The sequence below is a fragment of the Stenella coeruleoalba genome (genome assembly GCF_951394435.1).
Source record: "Stenella coeruleoalba genome assembly, chromosome: 15".
Taxonomy (NCBI): domain Eukaryota; kingdom Metazoa; phylum Chordata; class Mammalia; order Artiodactyla; family Delphinidae; genus Stenella; species Stenella coeruleoalba.
Window position 1 is genome coordinate 84,106,025 of NC_137161.1, and position 25,082 is coordinate 84,131,106.

The 25,082-nt window shown below is 44.4% G+C and overlaps 1 protein-coding gene across 3 annotated transcripts in view; it reads left to right on the plus strand.

Annotated features, from left to right (window-relative positions):
* The window catches only part of RNF216 (ring finger protein 216), a 171,920-nt gene that overhangs the window by 127,836 nt on the left and 19,002 nt on the right, over nt 1-25,082 (plus strand). For all 3 annotated transcript variants that reach the window (XM_079945731.1, XM_079945729.1, XM_079945730.1), the window contains exons 14-15: nt 12,209-12,306; nt 23,962-24,184. In XM_079945731.1, the coding sequence (XP_079801857.1) occupies nt 12,209-12,306; nt 23,962-24,184 (321 nt within the window). The remainder of the gene's footprint in view (nt 1-12,208; nt 12,307-23,961; nt 24,185-25,082) is intronic.

Sequence of the window (25,082 nt, forward strand, 5' to 3'; positions counted from 1 at the left end):
GCAGGGAAGAGCTGGCTTTGCTGGCTCTTCCTTCCAGGCCAGGATTCCAAGAAGCTCCAGGAAGCCCAGGAGTAGCCCTTTTTTTTTTTTTTTTTTTTTTATTTATTTATTTTTGGCTGTGTTGGGTCTTTGTTGTTGCACATGGGCTTTCTATAGTTGCAGCTAGCGGGGGCTACTCTTCATTGCAGTGCACAGGCTTCTCATTGCAATGGCTTCTCGTTGCGGAGCACGGGCTCTAGGCGCACAGGCTTCAGTAGTTGTGGCGCACGGGCTTAGTTGCTCCACGGCATGTGGGATCTTCCTGGACCAGGGCTCAAACCTTTGCCCCCTGCATTGGCAGGCGCACTCTCAACCACTGCGCCACCAGGGAAGTCCCCCAGGAGTAGCCCTTGGAGTGAGCACTGGGCTTGTTTCTGTCCAAGTTCTAACGTTTATTTTTGACAGTCGAAGTGACCTTTTATTAGATCCGCCACTTCATAATACATTGCTTTGCTCCTGAGCCCTCCTGAAGACTGTTGTTGTACCTGATTCTCATGCATTGTTCCTCACTAAAAGCATTACCTCTAGGGTAAACTGGAGATGGGTCCATTTTTCAATTCCTCACAGCTGGTCCCTGGAAGAAAGAGCCTCTCTGATACTTTAGAGAACCTTTTTGGTTCTTGAATAAATGAATGAATCCTAAGTTGATGGTTTTCAGACTGTTTTAACTGTGACCTATAGTAGGAATATATTTTACCATAGAACCAACACATGCATAAACACATATATGTATAACGAAAACAATAGTTTTACAAAAAACAAATGCCTGACATGTGGATGCACTCTAGTATCTTCTTTTCCGTTCTAGTTTTTTTTTTATCGTAATCTACTGAAATGATTTCATAATCCACCAGTGGTTTGTAGTCCATGGTTTAAAAATCATAGCTGTAAGTAGCTGGTTCCACAGACTTGCACTGTGTTGAGCATCCGCCATGAGCAAACCCCTTTGGACAGGGCTTAGTCACAACCTCTGCCCTCCCGCCCTTTCAAGGCTGTGAGCGTAGCACAAGGGAGGAGAGGCCCAGGGCCCAGGTGGAGGTGTGGCTCAGAGACCTGAGAACTCGCCAGGAAAGGGGAGCCAGCAGATGGGGGTTCTTTGGGACTTAACTCACTCAAGTCCTTGTAGAGGGAATCCTCTTTAACCTGTTTACTCTGGGTACAGGCCAAAGTCCTTATCATTACCTCCCAGGCCCCAGACACCCTGCCCTCCTTACAGCTTACTGGCCTTTCCACCTCCCTTCTTGCTGTTTCCATGGCCTGGAATTCTTTCCCCCAGACATCACAAAGCTTACTTGCTTTCCTAAGTTTTTGCTTAAATACACCTTCTCAGAGAGGCCTTCCCCAACCACCCACTTTAAAATTATGAATAATTTCCCTTTCTGCAACCCAGTGCTAACATTCTTCCTCCCTGTGTTTTTCTCCTAAGCACCTATAATCTTATCTCACTGTGTATTTTACTTATTTGACATATGGTGTGACCTTCCCTCCATCCCCAGTAAATTCTCTGAAGATAGGGGATTTGTATTTGTCCATTTTATTCCCCAATGCCCAGAGCAGTAATCAGATTATATTAATGTCCACCTCCTGGCATTGCCCCGGGTGTTGCTTATATTGTCCCATTGGTTCTGTTAAGTGGACATTCTAGAGAACGTTATCGGTATTTGAACTTACATTTATTTCAGGAAATATTTACCTCCCACTTTTTATCTTAGAAGTCCTGGTCCCTATAGTATAGTAAAGAGCAGGCAGCTGTGGCCCTGATGTAATGGGCTTTTCGCAGTCAGTATTTCTCAAGCATTACCCTTTTACCAGGCAGCGTAAATCTCTTTAAGTCTCTGTACCTTCATAGCATTCTATCCCTAGAGGGCAGCATTAGCACAGAAACCAAATTTATAAACCACCTATTCTGATTTGTCACCTAATCCTGGTGGATCCAAAGGAAGGGAGTGCTTGACTTCTTTCTAATCTGCAGGAGTAAGATTTGGAGTTTTCTTTTTTCAAAGTCTGCTTCTGTGCATAGAAATGGTGGGGTGCGCATCCAGTGCACACATTTTTTTAAATCTCCATAGTTTGTGTGTGTGACCATCAAAAAATAAGAACAGTATGGAATCTTCCCCAAAGAAGCCCATTCCACAGTAATGTTGCCCAGAGCTGTTGCTGGGTCACACCCAGATTTGAATTTCTACATTCAGAAATCAAAAGGTTCTTCTGCCTCAGAGTGATTATTTACTTTGAGGAAAGAGAGAAACCCCCTGCAAGGAGAGCTTGGCTTCTTGTAGAGGCATGATGTAATCCAATAATTACAAGACATCATTTAAAGAATTAATGTTCAAATTTTGTTTGTCCTTTAAGAAAAGTGGGCCCAGGCATCATATACCCAGAGAAAACCATAATTCAAAAAGACACATGCACCCCAGTGTTCATTGCAGCACTATTTACAATAGCCAGGTCATGGAAGCAACCTAAATGCCCATCGACAGACGAATGGATAAAGAAGATGTGGTACATATATACAATGGAATATTACTCAGCCATAAAAAGAAACGAAATTGGGTCATTTGTAGAGATGTGGATGGACCTAGAGACTGTCATACAGAGTGAAGTAAGTCAGAAAGAGAAAAACAAGTATCGTATATTAACACATATATGTGGAACCTAGAAAAATGGTACAGATGAAGCAGTTTGCAGGGCAGAAACTGAGACACAGATGTAGAGAACAAACATAGGGACACCATGGGGGGGGGTCGGGGTGTGATGAATTGGGAGATTGGGATTGACATATATACACTAATATGTATAAAAGGGATTGACTAATAAGAACCTGCTGTGTTAAAAATAAATTAAATTTAAAAAAATAGTGATTAAGAAAAAAAGAAAAGTGGGCCCAGGCAGAGTGGACTGGTCTTGTTGGGGTGAGGGGTGGGCAGGAGGAACCTGTGATCTGACCTCAGGTGGTAACTGACCTTCCAGAGCCCCTGGGTGGGAGAAGGAAAGAGCCAGGCTGACTGTGATTTTTTTTAATTTATAAATTTATTTATTTTTGGCCGTGTTGGGTCTTCGTTGCTGCGCAGGCTTTCTCTAGTTGCAGTGAGCGGGGGCTACTCTTCGTTGTGGTGTGCGGGCTTCTCACCGCGGTGGCTTCTCTTGTTGTGGAGCACGGGCTCCAGGTGCGCGGGCTTCAGTAATTGTGGCACACAGGCTCAGCAGTTGTGGCTCGTGGGCTCTAGAGTGTGGGCTCAGTAATTGTGGCGCATGGGCTTAGTTGCTCCGCCACATGGGGGATCTTCCCGGACCAGGGCTCGAGCCCTTATCCCCTGCATTGGCAGGCGGATTCTTAACCACTGCACCACCAGGGAAGTCTTGACCGTGATTTTTGAGTCTTAATCTCTCTAAAGTAGAGGCTCGCACAAGCAGTATAGTTGGTGAAGCTCCTTTCATTGGAAATGAAGAGAGATCAGTTTCCACATATTGGAGCTATAGGAGAAAATCAACAAAGAATGTCTTATTTGAAATATATGCAGTGCTTTCTCAAGCACCATCTGCAGGCATTTGGCCATTAGCTTCTTGGTAATAACTGATCTGTAAGTTTTATGCATTAGGTTGGGGAAGGTGATTAGGGAGCAAAGAAAGGAACCACAGTGGAAAAGGCGTAGCCCGTATCCTTAAGGCATAAACTCTAAAGAATTAACTTGAAATTGTCTTATATATAGCTTGATTTTCTCATAAAATCATCATTGTATTTTGTATAGCTGTAAAGAAAAAGATATGATAGGGAGGAACTAATGTTCTTTTGGGAAGGGGTTCAGTTTACTAAGAGGTTTCATATGCCTTTTTCCCACGTAAAATGCATACGTCCCAGGAGTAGGGGTGGGGTTGTATTTGTAACTCTGTATGGAGAGGAATGTGCTTTGTCCTGCCAGCCTTCATCTCTCTGTAATTTTTCATACCTTCAGCCCCTTACTTGTCTCAGACCTAGTGTAAGGCCCTAGAAACCCAAAGATAGCTGAGACACAGTGTAGAACATTGTAAGCTCCTTTCAGTCAGGAATTTTGCTGGCTTACTCACCAGTGTATCCCCATGTGGCACATAACAGGCACTCAAAAGATAACATTTTTTGAATATATGAATTGAACCCTCCATTCCAAGCCTGTCTGTAGTGATCAGCAGGGCATAGTCTGTGCCTGCAAGGAGTGCTTGGCTCCTTGGAGATGTGATGTAACCAGATAATTACAAGACACTATTAAAAGTGCTACTGTGATAGAGTTGGAGCCAAGGGCTCCAAGAGTCCAGAGAAAGAGTGCCAACTTTTGCCCGTGTCATTTGGGTTTTCCAGAGCCCCCGGTACTTGAAATGAGAGCTGATGAGTAGTTGTTGCCAGCAGAGAAAGGACACCTAGGCAGAGCTTTGCGAGGTTGAGGATGTTGAGCGTGTGGCACTGGCAGGAGGCCAACAGTGCTGGCCTTGGGTGCTGGCTCAGGACGGACGTGAGACCTGGGACGGCTGTTTCTCTGAGCTTCTCTCCTTCTTCTCTCCTGGCTCACTTGACCATCCTCCATCCTGCTCCCACTCCTCTACCAGATACCCTTCAGGTTTGAACTGACACGCCACCTCTGCGCAGGGCTGTCCTTCACACCTCTTTGCCCCTCACCTTGCTTTAGTTCCCCTGGGTGCTCCTTGTCTTCCTACAGACTAGACGTTTATCTGTTTGGCGATCCACCCACTCCAGCACTCCCAGAATGTAGACTCGGGGAGGGCAGGGACTTCATTTGTTCAGTGATCGTTTGCTCAGAACAGTGCCTGGTCCTCGTGGCAGCGCTCAGGAGGTATTTGTTGAAGGGGGCGAGGGAGGGAAAGTGAAGGTGTCCTTACTCCTTTCAGTGCAGAAATTGTCTGCACTGAATCACAGGGTTGGTGCTGGTAAATCATCCCAAGCATTCTCACTAGCAAGTCTTCATGTATTCTAATCCTGGCCACCTTGGGGAAGTGAGCGGCCATTATTTACAAGTAAAGTTCCAGGGGCTGGTTGAGGGAAGGACCAGGTAACTGATATTTGGTTCTGGTGTGGAATACTCACGTTTGTTCATCTAATGGGAATCTAAAAACACACTTCCGTCAGTGCCCCGCCAGACATGCAACTGGCTGAAAGCGACAGGAACAGCTACTTCCTCACGTGTGTCCAGTCCAGGATTACTTTGTGATTAGCAGGTTCCTATCATTATCGTTAATAAAAGGTGTCCTCGTGTTTAATCCCAGTCCATCCTGCCTCTTAATGGGTCATTCCCAGCTCTCCAGGAAACGCAGGGAAGCAGGCATCCTGCACAGCTGCAGCTCGGTGTCCACACCTTTGCTACCCTGACGCTTGGTTCTCTGTGACCTCACTGACCTTTCGTCTGTGGTCTCCTTACACAAGATGCCCATTGTAACCTCAGGGCTTCCGGTAAACAATGACCTGTTCTTGCTCACAGACACCGTGCTGGAATCAGTGAGAATAGAGTGGGGAGTGTAAATGGATTTGAGCAGACTTGAGTCCATAGCTCTGTGACCTTAAACAAGTTAATTTGCCTCTCTGAGCCTTCCTTTCTCATTTACTTAAAAAAAAGGGGGGGGGTGGATAATGGCCAGTACTTCCCTTGTAGAATTGCTGTGAAGACTAAGTGAAATGTGTGTGTAAACAGCCTGTACCAAAAGGTGTATAGGTCTGAAACCTTGAACCAGGGTCTCGGGTGAGATGTCTGAGTTCAAGACTCTTGTTAAAGATGTTCCATACCATATAGATGACATTTCAATGAGAAACTCATCTAAAGAGCCAAAACTGAAAAAAACAATCTCCTTTTTAAAATAATAATGAAGTCCCTTTCTGAAATCGTGTAGGAAAAGTGGTCCTCTTATTCCTAATAAGAAAAGATAGGTATGTTGCCGTTTGCTGGTCACAGGTCAGCCTCACCTCTGCCAGGCTCAGCATTGGCACAGCTTGGTTCAGGAGGGAGGTTGTGGCCTTATTTGTGGAGGGCTGTGGAGGAAGTCTGCCCAAGAACTGAATCCAGACTCTAGGGCTTGTTCCCCTAAAAGTTATTTACCAGACCCTAGTTCAGTGAGGGGGTCACTGCAAGGTCCTACAACCTAGCAAGCCATCAGCCGCCAGAGTGATCTTTTGAAAATGTGAAAGATCATTGCACTTCCCACCTATTTAGCCTGGCTTTCCAAACACCTCCCTCCAGCCTCAGCGGCTGCACCAGGATTCACCACTGTCTACTCTCAGCTCTGCCCCTTGGGCTCCAGCCAATACCAACTCCCTCTGTGCTCCTTGAATGAGACAGGCCCTCACCTGTGCCAAAGCCTTCACACATCCTCTCCCCTCTGCCTGGAACACCCTTCCCCCGCATCTGGCTAACTCTGCTCATCCCTCAGGGCTCAGCTTCAACATCACATCCTCACAAAGCCTTTCCTGATCGCTGGGCTAATTTAACTCCGCTCTTCTACAGCACCCAGTGCTTTTCCTCTGAATGTTCCTGTCACAGTTGTAGCTGTATATCCAGTTTGTCTAATGTCTGTTTTCTTCAGCAGAACATAAGCTGCAAGAAGTTAGACACTGAGTCTAACTTTCTTAATGCTGTATCCCCAGCATCTCATACAGCCCTCAACCAATGATAAAAATTCAGCAAATATTGAGAGTGAATAAATAAGCTCGTTTAAAATTAAACTTCTGTTCTCACCTCTGCCTCCCACCCTCACTCAGATCTGCTCCTCCTCCTTCATCACTTGATCCAAGTCCATGTTTTCCCCAACCCAGTCCCATAGACTCTTCAGTTGCTGCTTAACTGTCCTCTTGCCTCTAGTCTCAGCCTCTTCAGTGCATCAGTGCATTTGGAAACGCAAGCCCAGGCAGGTTGCTGCCACGTCTGGATCCCTTCCGTGACTTTCTGATAGCTAGGGTAGTAGATGGCACAACTTTGCGATTGCTCTCTGTATTGGAAAAAAATGTGTACAGCAGAATTCCCCCCAAAGTATGTATTTATTTATTTATAAATTATGTGTCTGTACTACTGTTGTAACATACATTGCAAAATATACATAAATACAGAAAATTGTAAAGGGTAGGATGAAATAAATACTTTTAAATAATTTTATTTAAAAAACAATTTTTTTTTTTTTTTTTTTTTTTTTTTTTTGCGGTACACGGGCCTCTCACTGTTGTGACCTCTCCCGTTGCGGAGCACAGGCTCCGGATGCGCAGGTTCAGCGGCCATGGCTCATGGGCCTAGCCGCTCTGCGGCATGTGGGATCTTCCCGGACCAGGGCACGAACCCGTGTCCCCTGCATCGGCAGGCGGACTCCCAACCACTGCGCCACCAGGGAAGCCCAAAACAAAACAATTCTATTTAATAATATGAAAACCTTTTGTGTTCATTAAAATATTAACACTTTGAGTATGTTTCATTGTTGAAATGTTTGATTGAGAGTCTGGTTCTACTTCTTTTTTTGGCCATGCCGTGTGGCTTGTGGGAACTTAGTTCCCGGACCAGGGATTAAACCCACACCCTCAGCAGTGAAAGCACAGAGTCCTGACCACTGGACCTCCAGAGAATTCCCTGGTTCTACATTTTATGTACTTTAATGGCTGTTGTAGCTGGGAAAGGCACTTCCCTAAGAGATGTCAGTCCAGATGTGAGGAGTACTTTATTGGTTGCCTGGATGTTCTCATCACTCATGATACTGTTGTATTTTAATTTTTGTTTGTTTTGGCTGCATCGGGTCTTCGTTGCAGCACGAGGGAACTTCTTTGCGGCGTGCAGGCTTCTCTCTAGTTGAGGCGCACAAGCTCAGTAGTTGTGTTGCGCAGGCTTAGTTGCCCCGCAGCATCTGGGATCTCAGTTTGCTGACCAGGGATCGAACCTGCATCCCCTGCATTGTAAGGCGGATTCTCTACCACTGGATCACCAGGGAAGTCCTCACGATACTGGTTTTATTCAGTCCCATGAAGACACCAACTCCTCAAAGAATCCTTGTCTGACTTAGCCCCACCCCCGTTGCTGTCTCTTGTGTGCTCGTGTGTGCGCATGCGCACGTACATGTGTACACTATTATACTTACCTCCACTGTGCTCTACTTGGTTTGCTCACATATCTGACTTCCTTGGCATCCTTGCCGTAGAGAAAATAGAAATCCTCAAATTCCCTTAGTGAAAGGAAGGAAAGCCCACTGATTCTGCCTGAGCTTTGACTTTGCCAAGCTTTATTGATTCCCAAGGGTTCCAGCATCCATCTCATTGCCTGTTTTCCTGTCTTAAAATCGAACTCTTTCTGGCTTTGGCTAGCATCCGTATGTCATTTGGGTCTTGAGGTGGGGAGAACCAGTGACTTTGACAGCTGGAAGACACATGTGGCCTGAATGCCCATAGCCCTGTGGCTTCTGGATTATGCTAAGCACTTGTGAATGGTCAGGTGCCCAGGCCTCATCTTTTACTTAAGAGGTGTGAGGATTTACGGCCCCACCAGTTTTTGAGTACCTGAGATGGCAAAGCAGAGAGCTGGAATTTCAGAGATTTGATATGAATTGGCCACAGCCCCATACCCCATATCTTAGGCCAGCAGACTTCTCTCCCCTGGATAGTGAGTCTGGAAGTTTCACTGGAGGAACCATTCAGAAATAAGTGAGCAGTTTCTACTGTGTTCCGCTTCTGAGACAAGGCTGGAAGTCAAGCAGGAAAGATGCAGGATGCACAGGGAACCAAGAAACCTCAGAGCAGGCCTGGAGGGATGGCGAGCAAGAAGTGCAGAGTCTGGTGACTTGGACCCTTGGTCTCATCTCTCGGGTTCTTTGCCAGCAGCAGGAAGCCCTGCTATGCGTAGATGATGACCTGGACGCTGTCTGCTAGTCTTTTAGGAAGCTGTTTCTTTGAAGAAATGTCAGCTCCCTGACAGGGTCATCTGAAACCAAACTTGATCTTCTGCCTTACCCAGTAAACATTATTTAAGCAGCAGAAACTGGATGAAGAGAAGCTGTCGAGTACTTTCTTTAGAGTACAAAGTTAAGACCTTAATGAATAGTCAAAACACCTTGACGCATCTTGCGCACTAAAGGGCAACGTAGAACTTAACCAGAAATCTCTCTGATGTCATGAGGAGCATGGACTGGTAGCTGCTGAGTTAACCAGTGTGTGCATGCCTTCCTCATCAAGAAGGAAGGAGCTGCCTTCTCTGTTGTATTTGGGCCGATGATGAATTCATCTGTTTCCTCCTGATCTGAAAATGCACACAGGCGATGGGAAGCCTCTCCAATTAGATTTGACAGCCAGGATATGCATGTCCTTCATGTTTTGAAGTTACTTGTCAGCGTTGTACTCCACCTTCCAAAATGGTCCTTGGGACTTTCATTAACCTTACTTTGAAGAATTGATTATCTTCATGTTAGAAACATTGAAGAACTTTCTTCTGCCTAATATTGTTTAAGCATTTGTTGCATTTAGGAAGGAACAAAGCCTAGCTGTACTTGAGAGGAGAGAATTACAGCTTAGTGAAGTATACGCTGTGTTTAGAAGAGAGGGTACGTTGTAAAGAAACAACACATTCAGAAAGGTCCAAATGTAAAATTCACCCAGCCTGCTATTTGCTTGCCTTCTTTTAATTGTGGGTTTCAATGTCTAACTAGCTAGTCTCTTCAAAAGACATTTCATTTTTATTCTCTGGGACCCCTCAGCCCTTCAATGAGAAGTACATGCCTGAAAAACCACACATGGACCTACAGGAGAGCCGCTGTGACATTGGAAGTAAGCAGTGGCTTCGTGGTGACCACTCACAGCTGACTCAGCTTGGCCAGGTCATCTTGCTGTCATGGACCTGTGCACCTCACCTAGAAAATGGGTTCTTCCCTTATGAAGAAGGTCCCATGAATTAATAACTGGATCACCAGGAATGCTGGAAAGCACTCTCTAAATGCCATGCATTGTTTCCAAGATGTTATTCCTGGTGGGTGGCTAGGTTAGCATTGTTTTGAAGGTTAGGATATAGATACTAGCTCATTTATTCTCCAGCTGTTGTTTATCCTCCAGTTTCCCAGAATAGTCAGGCACAAGGTCTTTTAAAAATGTTTTTTTTTTTTAAAATGGGTTTTACGCTGCTTTACGTTTGGGTGTGTAGTAATGAAGTCAGTACTGATTTAGCTTCTGTTTACTGACAGAGATGTAGGTAGTGGACCAGAGAGCAGCATATCCCTTGGAAGCAACAGCATTTAATAGAGAATCTCTGATCAGCTTATCTCTAACTGCACCCCACCCCACCCCATGCCATTGATAGAAGCCTTTTTATGAGAGTTATTCAGGTTCTCAGTTCCTCAAGCAGTCCATTTTATTTCTCTCTCTTTTAAAATTTTATATTTTAATTAGGTGTAGTACAAGATACAAAAGATACAAAGAGCTTACAGTAAGAAGTCTCACCCCACTTTCCAGCCACTCGGGACAATCAGTACTACCAATTACTTGAGTATCCTTTCAGGTTGATTTTATATATCACTATATTCTCCCACCACCACCTTTTTTGATGTAGAAGTGGTAGCATCTTTACTATGTATACTACTCTGCACCTTGTTAGAGTCATCTTAGCAGTATATATTACAGAAAGTTCAGTAGTAAGTGGAGAGTACAGAGGTAGGAGATGTTTCTAGAATTGATGTGAAGATATAATCTAGCACACCTCCTGGCAAGCTCTACCCCAGGTACTTCCAGATGCTAAACATGTACCCCCAACTCCCTGCCTGACATCTCCACTGGGTGTCCTACAGGTCCCCTGTGTCATTACTGCCAAGATCAAACTCGGGATCTTAACACCTGCCCTCCCTCCTCCCAAGCCAGGCCTTTTCCACTGTTCCCAAGCTCCATCCATGTCGCTATTATCTTGGGTTGCACAAACCAGAAACCAAGGCATCAGGGTGATACCTCCCTCTCCTCATTCCCAGAGCCAGGCCGTCACCAAGCCAGCCAGTTTTACTTCCTAAATTTCTCTTAAATCAGTCAACTTTCCTTCATGTCCTCACCTACCTGACCGGGGCCTCCAGTCTCTCTCCTGAATGACTTTAATAGCTTCCTAGTGTCTTACACTTCCACTCTTTTCTCCCTCTGCTCTGTTCTCCACGCAGAATCATCTTTTAAAATCACAAACCTGCTCATGTTACTTCCATGCTTGACACCTTTCGATGCTTCCCTACCACTCTTAGGGTAAAGGTCAAACTGATAATCACATCCTACAAAGCGTCACATGGACGGGCTCCAGCAGGCCTCACGAGGCCTATTTTCACTGCCTGCAGTCCAGCTACAGGAACCAAACTCGGCCAGTTTCATCTACCAGAGTCTTTCTCTTACTCTTCCTCTGTCTGGAATGCTATTCTCTTTCTGCTTTCTTTGACTCGTCTTTCTGATCTCAGGCTGCACGTCCTCAAGCCTTCACTGTCGCCCCAGGCCAAACAAAGCTGACACCACCATTTCTTCCTTCATTGTACTTATTAGGGTTGTGGTTTCTATTTATGGAAATTAAATTGCATTAATGTTTCTTTAAATTCCTGTTACTGATGTGAGATGGTTTCTGGCACATGTGAAAATATTTTATAAACTGTGAAGAGTCCTAGAATAAAAATTAGTAATTATTTTGAATTTATGTTTATAAATGAAGTTAAGCTATGGAGGATGATATCCATGTTTATGAGTGAGGGATGACTGAGGGAATGTCTCCCTTAAGGACCCCTAGTGATCCTAATCTAGACTGTTCTTCACTTCAATTCAACACAAGTGGTCTATGCCAGACCAACCCTGGAACGCTGGGCAGAACCAGACCTCAAGCAGCTCACAGTATTTTATCTTTAAAAAACCAAGATCACATAAATTTATCTTCTGTAGTTTTTTCAGGTGACTCCTGGCATTTTAGAAAACCTTATAAACCTTGGGTGATGGGAGCGACACTTTCTTTTGATCCAAGGAGAGAAAAATTTCCCCATGCTTTCTTACAATGATTCTTACATCTTCTATTGAGATGTCTTTAGAAATATCCCTGCTGAAAAGGAGAGAGATCCTCTGAAAGAATCAAGCCAAGTGAAGCGTGTTTCGCATTCCCGATTGTTCAACAGAGACGTATATGGTGTCTACTCACCAAGAGCTGTCTTTGTGTCTCTCCTTTATCCCCAGGAAACCTGTAGGAAGTGTCAGGGACTCTGGAAAGAGCACAACGGTCTCACTTGTGAAGAACTGGCTGAAAAAGATGACATCAAGTACCGAACATCTATGTGAGTAACATGATTCAGGGGGGCTTATTGACTGATTTGCAACTCCCCCATTAACCTGCCTTTTGGGCAGAGGGGGCAGTGAATATTGTGGGAAAAATAAGCTCTGAAGCTACCCCAGGCTAGAATGATCTCAAGGAAGGGACCTAACCCCTGAGCCTCTGTTTCCTCATCTCTACAGCCTCTTAGAACTATTTCTCGGTCAAATGTAACATAGTAAATGCCTGGCACATATGAATTCAATAACTTTCGGTTCCTCTTCTCTTTACTAATAAAATAAAATGTGTTATTACACATTTTAATTAACTTATTTTTGGCCGCGTTGAGTCTTCATTGCTGTGCGCAGGCTTTTCTCTAGTTGCAGCGAGCAGGGGCTACTCTTCGTTGCGGTACGCAGGCTTCTCATTGCAGTGGCTTCTGTTACCGAGCACGGGCTCTAGGCGCGCAGGCTTCAGTAGTTGTGGCTTGTGGGCTTCAGTAGTTGTGGTTCACGGGCTCGAGAGCACAGGCTCAGTAGTTGTGGCGCACGGGCTTAGTTGCTCCGTGGCATGTAGTATCCTCCTGGGCCAGGGATTGAGCATGTGTCCCCTGCATTGGCAGGCGGATTCTCATCCACTGCACCACCAGGGGAGTCCCTTATTACACATTTTAATTAAGTCACATTGCACTACTGTTGCTTATCTGTTTTCTGTAGGAGACTGGTGGCCTGAGACATTAAGTAGAAGTACAACCTCCAGAATTCAAAATAATGCAGTCAGTAAAAAGAACATCACTGTATAGCACTCCTTATGTGTCTGGGCACTTTACAGCTATTAAATACATTGATTTATATAATACAGAAGTCTATTTCTCTCTCATATGATAGTCCAGCCCTACCTGGCAGGTGGGGCAGATCTGTCCCATGAGGTCATTCAAAGACCTAGGTTTCTTGATCTCATTGCTTCACTAAGGTGGTGTTCTTATCTGCATAATTGTGACTAGGTTGCAGCCACATTTGCACTCCAGCCCGTAGAAAAGGAGAGAGACAGAGACAAGTTGCCAGGCAGACAGCTTCTAAGTTTTAAGTGAAGCAGAAATTATATATATTATTTCTGCTCATACCCTGTTGGTCTAAACTGAGTCATATGGCCACAACTTGGCTCCAAGGCAGATACCATATATAGTTTCTAGCTGGCCGAATTTTTCTCCAGCTTAAATTTGAAGGGTAAGGAGTGGGTTTTGTGACCAAGAAAGTAAAGTGGGAAATGGCTATTTGGGGCAGTTAACAGTCTCCAGGTCTCCACCACAGATAGGTACTATTATCCTCATTTTACAGATGACACAACTGACACACAGAGAGCCCAAGTAAACATGGTCACACAGGTAGTAATTGGCGTAGCAGGAATTTGAACCTAGGCAAATGGCTCCATGACTTTGCTGTTTGCCACAGGTTTGGTAGGCAGAATAATGTTCCCCAAAGATGTCCCATGTCCTAATCTCTGGAACCTATAAATCTTTGGATATATTTCCTTACATGGCAGTAGGGACTTTCCAAATGTGATTCAGGTTATGGAACTTGAAATAGGGAAGATTATCGTGAATTATCCAGGTAAATCCAGTCTAATCACATGACTTCTTAAAAGCAGAGTGAGCTTTTCTCTGATCAGACAAAGATGGAATGATGGACAAAGAGTCAGAGAGACACAAGAAGAATTTTACCTCCTGTTGCTCTCTGTGAAGGTAGAGGAAGAAGGCCATGAGCCAAGGAACGTGAGAGCTTCCAGAAGCAGAGAATAACCTTCTGTTTATAGCTGCCAAGAAAATGGGGACTTCAAGTCCTACAACCTCAAAGAACTGAATCCTCTGACATTCCAGATGAGCAGCAAACAGATTGTCTCCTAGAACCTCCAGTAGGTAACATAGCCCACCAGCACCTTGATTTTAGTCTGATGAGATCCATGCTGGACTTCTGACCTATAAAACTATAAAATAATAAATTTGTGTTACATTTAGCTAATAAGTTTGTGGTAATTTGTTATAGCAGCAATAGAAAATAAATTTTGGAACCAGAAGTGGAATGCTGCTGTAACAGATACCTTAAAATGTAGAAATGGGTTTGGAATTGGGCAATGGGTAGAAACTGGAAGAATTTTGAGAAGCATGATAGAAAAATACATAGATTGCCTTGAACAGACCATTAGTAGAAATACAGACATTAGAAACCACCATTGAGGGCTCAGAAGTAAGTGAGGACCATTATGGGCAAAGCCTAAATTACCTTAGAGAACACTTAAATCACCATGAACAGACTGTTAGTAGAAATATGGACACGAAAGGCAGTGCTGGTGAGGACTCAGAAGGAAATGGAGAACATGTTATTGAAAACTGGAGGAAAGGGAATCCTTGTTATATAATGGCAGAAAGCTTAGCTGACTTGTGTCCAGCAATTATGAAGAAAGTAGAACTTGTAAATGGTGAAACGACATTTAACTGAAGTTTCCAAGCACAGTATTTTTTTTTTTTTTTTTTGGCTCTGCTGGGTCTTAGTTTTGGCATGTAGGATCTTTATTTGCGGCATGCGGACTCTCAGTTGAGGCATGCATGGGGGATCTAGTTCCCCAACCAGGCATTGAACCCAGGCCCCCTGCATTGGGAGCACAGAGTCTTACCCACTGGACCACCAGGGAAGTCCCCCAAGCACAGTATTGAAGAGTAGAAAATGCAAGTGGAAAGAGACAGACTGAGAGGAGAGCTGTTAACAAAAAGGAACAGGCGGGACTTCTCTGGTGGCGCAGTGGTCAAGAATCCACCTGCTGGTGCAAGGGGCAAGGGTTCTAGCCCTGGTCCAGAAAGATCCCACATGCCATGGAGCAACTAAGCCCGTGCACCACAACTGCTGAGCCTGCACTCTAGAGCCCACGAGCCACAACTGTTGAGCCCGCGTGCCACAGCTACTGAAGCCCGCATGCCTGGAGCCTCTGCTCTGCAACAAGAGAAGCCACCGCAATGGGAAGCCCGCGCATTGCAATGAAGAGTATCCCCTGCTCGCCGCAACTAGAGAAGGCCTGCACACAGCAACGAAGACCCAACACAGCCAAAAATAATAAATAAATAAATAAATAATTTTTTTTTTTAAGGAACAGGCTTGATTGTTTCTGAAAATCTCATACTCTTCAGATGATGAAAGACCCTAAAATTAAGAGATTGACTGTCAGGAAAAGCATGCTCTAGAGAAAAAAACCAAGGCTGCCTTGAGAATGTCAGAGTGTTCAGTTACACAAAGGCTCTTTGAAGAGCCTGAGAGAGTGACTCACAGATCCCCTCGGTGTAACCAGGGAGCCTCTAGGAAACTCGGGCATTATCCCTCAGCCATCTAAGCAGAAGCCAAAAGTAGAGATGGGATTATCAAGGAAATATCTGTGAATGAGCTTCATGTCTTTTTTTTTTTTTAATAAATTTATTTATTTATTTATTATTGGCTGTGTTGGGTCTTCGTTGCTGTGCACAGGCTTTCTCTAGTTGCGGGGAGCAGGGGCTACTCTTCGTTGCAGTGCGTGGGCTTCTTACTGCATTGGCTTCTCTTGTTGTGGAGCACGGGCTCTAGACACGCGGGCCTCGGTAGTTGTGGCTTGTGGGCTCTAAAGTGCGGGCTCAGTAGTTGTGGAGCAGGGGCTTAGTTGCGCCACAGCATGTGGGATCTTCCCGGACCAGGGATCGAACCTGTGTCGCCTGCATTGGCAGGCGGATTCTTAACCACTGTGCCACCAGGGAAGCCCCTGAACTTCATGTCTTAATGGAATGAATCCCTGTGACATACATGGGAGACCCACAAGGTTCTTGAGAATTTTATATCAGTAGAAACACTGCCAGGTTGGACTGAAAGAGACAGTACAAAATGAAAGATGTCTGTCAGACCCCCAAAATTCTATAAGCAGCGAACAGGCTGATTAAAAACTACTCAGCTGCAAACATATGCTACCTTTCTTGAAAAAGGAAGGATTATTCCTCTTCAAGCCATGAACAGAGCTGTGAGCCACAGAGGATTGTGCTCAGAGCTGAAATATAAAGGGAGTTTGCCCAGCTGGATTTCTAAATTTATTAGGAATGGTGGCTCCTTTTTTCCTTCCATTTTCTCCCCCTTTGAACCAGAATATCTATAAATGCTGTCCTAGGCCTGTCCCATCATTGTATTTTAGGAGCAGATGATTTGTTTCTTTAGTTTCCCAGGCCCACAAATGGAGAGGAAGTGTGTCCCATAGTGGATCATACCCAGAGTCTCATCTATACCTAATTTAGATGATGAAATTTGAGTTGATGTTATACTGGATGAGATCTTTGGGGTCCTTGAGATGAGGTCACTGTAGTTTGCATGTGGGATGGATATCAGTCTTTGGAAACCAGAGGGCAGACTATGTTAGAGAAGAGAAAATGGCCTCCAAAGATAATCCATGCCCTAATCCCCAGAACCTGTGGTTTGTTTTGTTTTGTTTTTCATCTCACATGGCAAAGGGCTTTGCAGATGTGATTAAGGTTACAGGAAACAAAAGAAAACTAATTCAGCCACATACATAGTAATCACAAATACCACGCCAACTAGAAAAATCTGGTATTGCTTCATCACATCCAGGCTTATCCCTGTGAGCCAGCCTTTATATTTTAGAGTGACCACCACCCTGACCAGTGGCATGGCCTTGAGTGATGAACATGTCAAAAAATGTTCTTTTTTCAAAGTCGTCATCTTGTCTGGCAGTATTCTAGCAGCTGTGCTGTCGCCTAAAACACTTTAAACCTCTCATTTAGAATTGTCTTTCAGCCGGTTTACGAGCCAGCTCCCCCCAGATCTGTTCTTGTTATTGTGGACATGTCATATCTAGTTTGAGTTGGGAGGAACGGATGATTTCTGTTGTTGCTGTTTGAGCCTTTGTTTTGCCTTGAAGAAGGATGTCTTATTCATGAAGTCAGTACAGATTTATTGAGTGCTCACCCTGGATAGCTGTAGTTAAGAACCTTAGGCAAATTTTTAAATCTTTCTGTGCCTAAATTTCCTTATCTGTAAAGTATAGAGCATAATCATATCTACTTGTAGGGTTGTTATGAAGATTAAAATACCCAGAATGGTTCTTGCCACGTGATAAGTCTATATATATAATAAGTGTTAGCTCTTTGTTGTTGTTGTTTTCTTTTTTAAGCAGGAAGCCCTGATTTATAAATGTGACAAAGCACATAAACAGACAACTTCTTGTATCCAGGGCCTGCTCAAGCCTGGTCATATGTACTCTACTCGCAGTTGGTAATGGAGTATTGCCCAGCTCTATAAACTGGTTTTTTTTTTTTTTCTTTCTTTCTTTTTGCAGTATGTGGGCCTCTCACTGTTGTGGCCTCTCCCGTTGCGGAGCACAGGCTCCGGACGCACAGGCTCAACGGCCATGGCTCACGGCCCAGCCGCTCCGCGGCATGTGGGATCTTCCCAGACCGGGGCACGAACCCGTGTCCCCTGCATCGGCAGGCAGACTCTCAACCACTGCGCCACCAGGGAAACCCTATAAACTGGTTCTTGATCAGGCATTTAGACTACTCCAAGACTCGGTCACAGACCCAGAGATGTTTCTCAGAAGGAGAAGACTTGGTTACTTTTTTTTGGCCACACTGTACAGATTTCAGGATCTTAGTTCCCCAACCAGGGATCGAACCCGCCTCCACAGTGAAAGTGCCACGTCCTAACCTTTGGACCACCAGGGAATTCCCAGAGTTGGTTACTTTTTGAAGCACAGCCCCCTTTCTGACTCTCCTGTCAGTTCCTGCTACGAGCTCCGTTCAGCATGTTGGTCTGCCGTAGACACTTGGAACACCACTGGGTCCAATAGCAGCTGGAAGGCTTCTCTTGGTTTAGACCCTACTTAAACCTGGCCTTTTGTATCAGCAGTAAATGGATCAGAACCATGTATCCAGATGTGATATATGTTAATTCCAAAATCCAGAAAGGCCTCGCAAATGTCTGACTTCTTTCTTTGTGGGGAATACAGGGGGATACAACATAACAGCAATGTGTTAACAGCAATGTGTGCGTAGCTTTGGAAGGAATAGCCTGATATATATGCACATGACCTCCAGGCCACCAGAGATTCATAGAGATTAGAGATCTCTGTATTTTCAAGAGATCTATCTCCCACCTTCTGGCATACAATACACCATATTAATGTATCGTAAAGTACCTGCTACTTCCTGTTAACTGGGTTCTTTTTGCATGTCATTAGAATAGTGGTCCAGTGGATTGTCTGTTGGTTGACAGATGATCAAGGTCCTTGCCAACTGCTTCTGGTGTTCTTGGCTTATTGGTCAGAAAATAAAAGCATTTTCCAGATCATTGGCTGCATACCAGTTGCCAGAGGTTATGTTTATTTGCTCTGGTAAGAAATGACATCTGGAACAGCAGCTGCAATTAGAGTCAGCACCTGATTAGGCTTATAGTAATGCAGTGTTCTCCAAGACCCATTCCTCTATACAGTCCAGACAGAGAAGTAAAAGGAGATTTATTGAGAATCAGCACCCCTTGGTGGTGGTGCCACTCTCAAAGATGCTCACAGGAATCTAGTATCACTTTTTGTAGGCACAGGGTACACACAGGGAATCATAAGCAGTTTATTGCTAAATCATAAGATACAGCATAATAAGTGGTATAAGATGGGGCAGGTATTCCAGCAAAACTTGTACAAGAATGTTCGTTAGAAGCACTGTTTGCAATAGCCAAATGGAGGAAACAACCCAAATGTCCACCAGCTGATGAATGGTAAACAGAGTGTAGTATATCCATAGAGTGGAATATTATTCAGCCGTGGAAAGGGAATGAAGCTGTTTGGCTACACTGTGGATGAGCCTTCAAAACATGCTAAGTGAAAGAAACCAGTTTCAAAAGGCCACATCTTGTATGATTCCATTTATATAAAGTATTCATAGGCTTATGGATATTTGCCTGTGTACAGAATAGACAAAACCGTTAGAGACAGAAAGCAGATGAGCAGTTGCAGGGGACATGGGATTGGGGAGAGTGAGTGCTTAATAGGCGCAGTTTCCTTTGGGGGTGATGAAGATGTTCTGGAACTAGGTAATGGTGATGGGTGCACAACTTTGGGAATATACTAAATGTCCCTGAATTGTACACTTTAAAATAGATAAAATGGTAAATTTTATGTGCACATTATCACCAAAAAAGTGCATACACATGCTCACAGTGGAAAGCCATTTACGATTTTGAATAGTGTATGCTACAAGAAATAAGGACAGCTCCCAAAAGGAGTTTCCAACATAATTAAATAGTGGTGAGGACAAATAATCATGGAATCGTAGGATCTTGATTGGTTATGTAGAGGAAGTCAGTGAGCCTTCCTGTTTGAACACAAGGTCAGTCCACACAGCTGCAGCCCAGGCTTCTCTTCCTTTCCTGTGAATGATCACATCCTGTAGGGCTGTTTGCTTCCTGCCTAGTTTAGAATCTTCTTGCCAAATCACCCTCCTCCCAAAAAAATCAACCATGATTTCTCCCCGGTCCCATTTTGCACTTTCACATTACTGGATAGGTGGTCACCACATCCCATAATAGCAGTCCTTTTATGGTACAGGGCCATTCTGGCCCTATCTAGTTCTGTTCTTTTGCAAAAACAAAGGACTTGAATAGATATCCTTGCAGTGTTGAGTAGCTATTTGAACATTATAACCATGCTGAGTTGTATGTGTTTTTCATATTCCTCCATCCTTTTTTTTTTTTTTTGCGGCACGCGGGCCTCTCACTGCCGTGGCCTCTCCCGCTCCGGACGCGCAGGCTCAGCGGGCATGGCTCATGGGCCTAGACGCTCCGCGGCACGTGGGATCCTCCCGGACCGGGGCACAAACCCGCGTCCCCCGCATCGGCAGACGGACTCTCAACCACTGCGCCACCAGGGAAGCCCCCTCCTCCATCCATTTCTCCCCCACCACACCCAGTATTATTTCACATTGGCAACTGACAGCTTGGTGGAACAGAGCAAGCAAATGCACCCTCTTCCTGGAAAGGACTATATAATCTTGGTTCTCTTTAGCCACTCCTCTCCCACACTACAGTCTAAGCTGCCCAGGGAAGACATGAGCCAGCCCCCAGGCAGAGTGCAATGGCTTAAGGCCACACCTCAGTCTCCAGGGTGCGTGTACACAGAAAGTTTGTGCCATAGAAGATTGTAATTGTATTTTGGTCACAGCTTTTCATTGGAGACTTTTTCATCAGAACCTTGTGAGTCTTGTTTGTTTTTTTAATAGTAATTTTGGGGACTTCCCTGGTGGTCCAGGGGTAAAGAATCAGCCTTCCAATGCAGGGGACACAAGTTCAATCCCTGGTCAGGGAACTAAGATCCCACATGCTGCAGGGCAACTAAGCCTGCATGCCACAACTATTGAACTCACACGCCTCAATGAGAGACCCTGCGTGCCATAAACTGCAGAGCCCACGCGCTCTGGAGCCCACACGCCCTGCAACCCACACGCCACAACTAGAGAGGAGCCTGAGCACTGCAACGAAGAGACCACGTGCCGTAATGAAAGATCCCGCATGCCTCAACAAAGATCCCATATGCCTCAACTAAGACCCGGTGCAGCTGAAAAAGCGGCGGGGGGGGGGGGGGGGATAAATAAATAAAATAATAAAAAATAAAAGACAAGAACTTTATTTTAAAATAATAATAATTTTGAATATTTATTTATTTTGGCTGCACCAGGTCTCAGTTGTGGCACATGGGATCTTTGTTGTGGCATGTTTAGTTGCGGCATACAGGATCTTCAGTTGTGGCATGTGGGCTTCTTAGTTGCAGTATGAGGACTCTTAGTTGTGGCATGCAGACTCTTAGTTGTGGCATGCGAACTCTTAGTTGTGGCATGCATGGGGGAATCTAGTTCCCCGACCAGGGATTGAACCTGGGCCCCCTGCATTGGGAGCATGGAGTCTCACCCACTGGACCACCAGGGAAGTCCCAGAACCTTGTGAGTCTTAACATGGAACATTGAGAACTGTCTTCACAGTTGCTGAGCTAACTGAAATCATGAACATGTGTACAATGTTGACAATAATAAATTTACTTTTTTAAAACTTTGTCTCCTTGACCTTGTTTCCTGTTCAGCAAAACTTAGAACTCATTTGTTCTTCTGTAACTTGAACTGGGTTTAAATTCTTTTCAGGCCAAAGTTCTGCCTGCCTTCATTTTGGGCCGTTCAAAGCTTAGACCTAAATGAAATGAATAGCAGCCAATTTCCTAATGTATTTTTCTATTTTTAAACACATATGATCTGGCTTCTGAGGAGCATTCTACAACAGTCTTCTAAATATCAGTAATTAAAACCACTTGCCTGGACTTCCCTGGTGTCGCAGTGGTTAAGAATCCGCCTGCCAATGCAGGGGATATGGGTTCGAGCCCTGGTTCAGGAACATCCCACATGCCATGGAGCAGCTAAACCTGTGCGCCACAACTACTAAGCCTGCACTCTAGAGCCTGTGAGCCACAACTACTGAGCCCACATGCCACAACTACTGAAGCCCACATGCCTAGAGCCCATGCTCCACAACAAGAGAAGCCACTGCAATGAGAAGCCTGCACACAGCAGCTGGAGAAAGCCCGTGTGCAGCAACAAAGACCCGACGCAGCCAAAAATAAATAAATAAATGTATTTTTTTATATATATAATTTTTTTAATATCTTTTATTTTATTATTTATTTATGTTGGCTGTGTTGGGTTTTCGTTGCTGTGGGCGGGCTTTCTCTAGTTGCGGCAAGCAGGGGTTGCTCTTCATTGCGGTGCATGGGCTTCTCATTGCGGTGGCTTCTCGTTGCAGAGCACGGGCTCTAGGCGCACGGGCTTCAGTAGTTGTGGCTCACAGGCTCAGTAGTTGTGGCTTGCAGGCTCTAGAGCACAGGCTCTGTAGTTGTGGCACACGGGCTTAGTTGCTCTGTGGCATGTGGGATCTTCCCAGACCAGGGCTCAAACCCTTGTCCCCTGCGTTGGCAGGCGGATTCTTAACCACTGTGCCACTAGGGAAGTCCTAAATGTATATTTAAAAAAGAAAAAAAAAAAAACACTTGCCTGACCACAGGCTCATCTGGCTACTCTTACTAATTAGCAGAAAAACTGGGAGCAGTGGAAGGAAGAAAGCTGCATTCCCTCAGCTTCAGGAGGGAGAGTGCAGATCAGAACTCATCCCCACATTATTACATTCTTTACAATGAAGCAATTACCTGGTTACACACTGTGTTTGTACTCGGAGAGGAGAGAAGTTCTCAAGCAATGGGATGAGTCCTTCAAGGCTATTCATGCTCTTCTTGGTCTCAGCAGGAATACCTTTTGACTCCTTCCCATCAAGATGATACTTCTTCATGCCAGCTGGGTACAAGCATCATAGCCTCTGCCTTATACTTTAAGGAACTCAACACAGCACAGGAAGACACACATAAGCAATAATAGGCAAAGGTGGCAAGTGTTATTTCAGAGTTATGAACAGCACCATTAGAAGTAACTAATTCGGAAGTGCCAGCTCTTGAAAACAAGCCAAGACCTGTCATTTTGACTCTAGATCTAATCAGTTAAAAGTGCTTCTGGAAACAAGTTGCCTCCCTACAAGCTTCCCATTGGCCAGGATTGAGTCATATGTGTGCCCATCCCCTAGCTGCAAGGGAGTCTGAGAAGGTATTATTCCAACATGCCAGTTTGTCATAGGAGTGAGCTTTGCCAACAGGAAGAAGTCATAGGTGGCATTGGATCGCCCCCAGCCGTGTCTACCCCAGCCCTATGTCAAGTATGTATTTAAAAACCTAAGATGTGTATGTAACTAAGGTTTACTGGCTCTCCATTATCCAGCTTTGTGTATATAAAAACCATTGTTTAGGAAGACACTGAGTTTTTTCTCTCCATTTTAAGCCTATAGGGACTCCTATAACAAATAGAATAATCATTTTCTAAATACTAGGTGCCAGGGTACCCTGTATCTTATCTGTAATCCTCAAAACACTATGAGATGTTAAAATTAATTAATTAATTAATTTTGTAAAACACTATGAGAAAGTTCGGTTCTCCCAATTTAAAAATGAGGAAACTGGGTCTCGAGGCAGTTAAATAATTTAGCCAAGGTCATACAACTGAAAAACTGAAGCAGTTCTGAGACTCCAAAATATAGGCTCCTTTTTTTGTTTGTTTGTTTGTTTGACTGAGTTGGGTCTTCGTTGCTGCGCGAGGGCTCTCTCTAGTTGCGGCGATTGGGGGCCACCCTGCATTGCAGTGCGTAGGCCTCTCACTGCAGTGGCCTTTCTCGTTACAGAGCATGGGCTGCAGGCGCACAAGCTTCAGTAGTTGCAGCATGCAGGCTCAGTAGTTGTGGCTCGCGGGCTGTAGAGTACAGGCACAGTTGTTGCACACGGGCCTAGCTACTCTGCAGCATGTGGGATCTTCCCAAACCAGGGCTCAAATTCGTGTCCCCTGCATTGGCAGGTGGATTCCCAACCACTGCACCACCAGGGAAGCCCAAAACATAGGCTCTTTTCACCCTTCGAATGTCACCAAAAGAGCCAAGCAATCATTATCTGTGGAAAGAAAGGAAGACTTTAAGGGCCATAATATTTTTCTTTCTTTTTTATCTTCTGTGCTATCTCCAATCCTGTTTTCTTTTTTTAGTGAAGAAAAGATGACTGCAGCCCGCATTAGGAAATGCCATAAGTGTGGGACCGGCCTCATCAAATCAGAAGGCTGCAACCGCATGTCTTGCCGCTGCGGTGCCCAAATGTGCTACCTCTGTCGAGTATCTATCAATGGATATGACCACTTCTGCCAGCATCCTCGCTCCCCAGGAGCCCCTTGCCAGGAGTGTTCAAGATGCTCCCTCTGGACCGACCCCACTGTAAGTGAATGCATGGCTACATGTTGCTTTGTAGGAAAAAAGTATCTATAACATAATATGACAAAAAGAGATTTTATACATACATAACACATTTTGAATCCTGAAAAGATAGGGAACTGCATAGATAACTACACACAAAAATTGAGAAAGTAGCTAAAAAGCTACTCCTCAGAAAGCAGCATTCTGCAACAGTTTATGAGCAAATTCTTTTAATCCTTTAGGGAATAAAATTTTTCTGTGCCATTTGAAATACTTCCGAGGATAGAAAAGTAAACGAATGTTTTACATATATTTGTATAAAGCCAGCATAATGCTGATACCAAAACCTCTCAGAGGTAACCCTGAAAAAGAAATCTACAGATTTATCTCACTTACGAATATAGGTTTAAAATTCTTTAAATAAAATATCAGCAAATAGAAACCATGACCGAGTGAGATTGTTCCAGATGTGCAAGGATGGCTCAGTATTAAGGACTCTGTTAATATAACTTACCATATGATATCTTTAGGTGATAGAGACAAATACACTGATGAGGGTGACTGTAATTTTTGTGACTTTCTGTTAGAATAAAAAGAAAAAAAATCCCACAAGGACTCAGGGGCAAAAAATATACAAACCAATTTTCATTGCAGAGTAAAGGAGCTGTTACAGTGGAGGATTCCTGGACTGAATGTCAATATTATGACATAGTGTGAGTGTGTTTCGTGTTTGGTAACAGCAATCATTGTTGCTTTTGTTGTGGTCATCCGTTTACAATGCTTGGTGTCAGTCTATTCATCTCTTATAAAATTAAATACAGTGTGTGTGAAACAAAAATAAATACAAAACAATAAAATCCAAAAAAAAAAAGAAGACAAATACAGTCAGCCCTCTGTATCTGCAGGTTCTACATCTGTG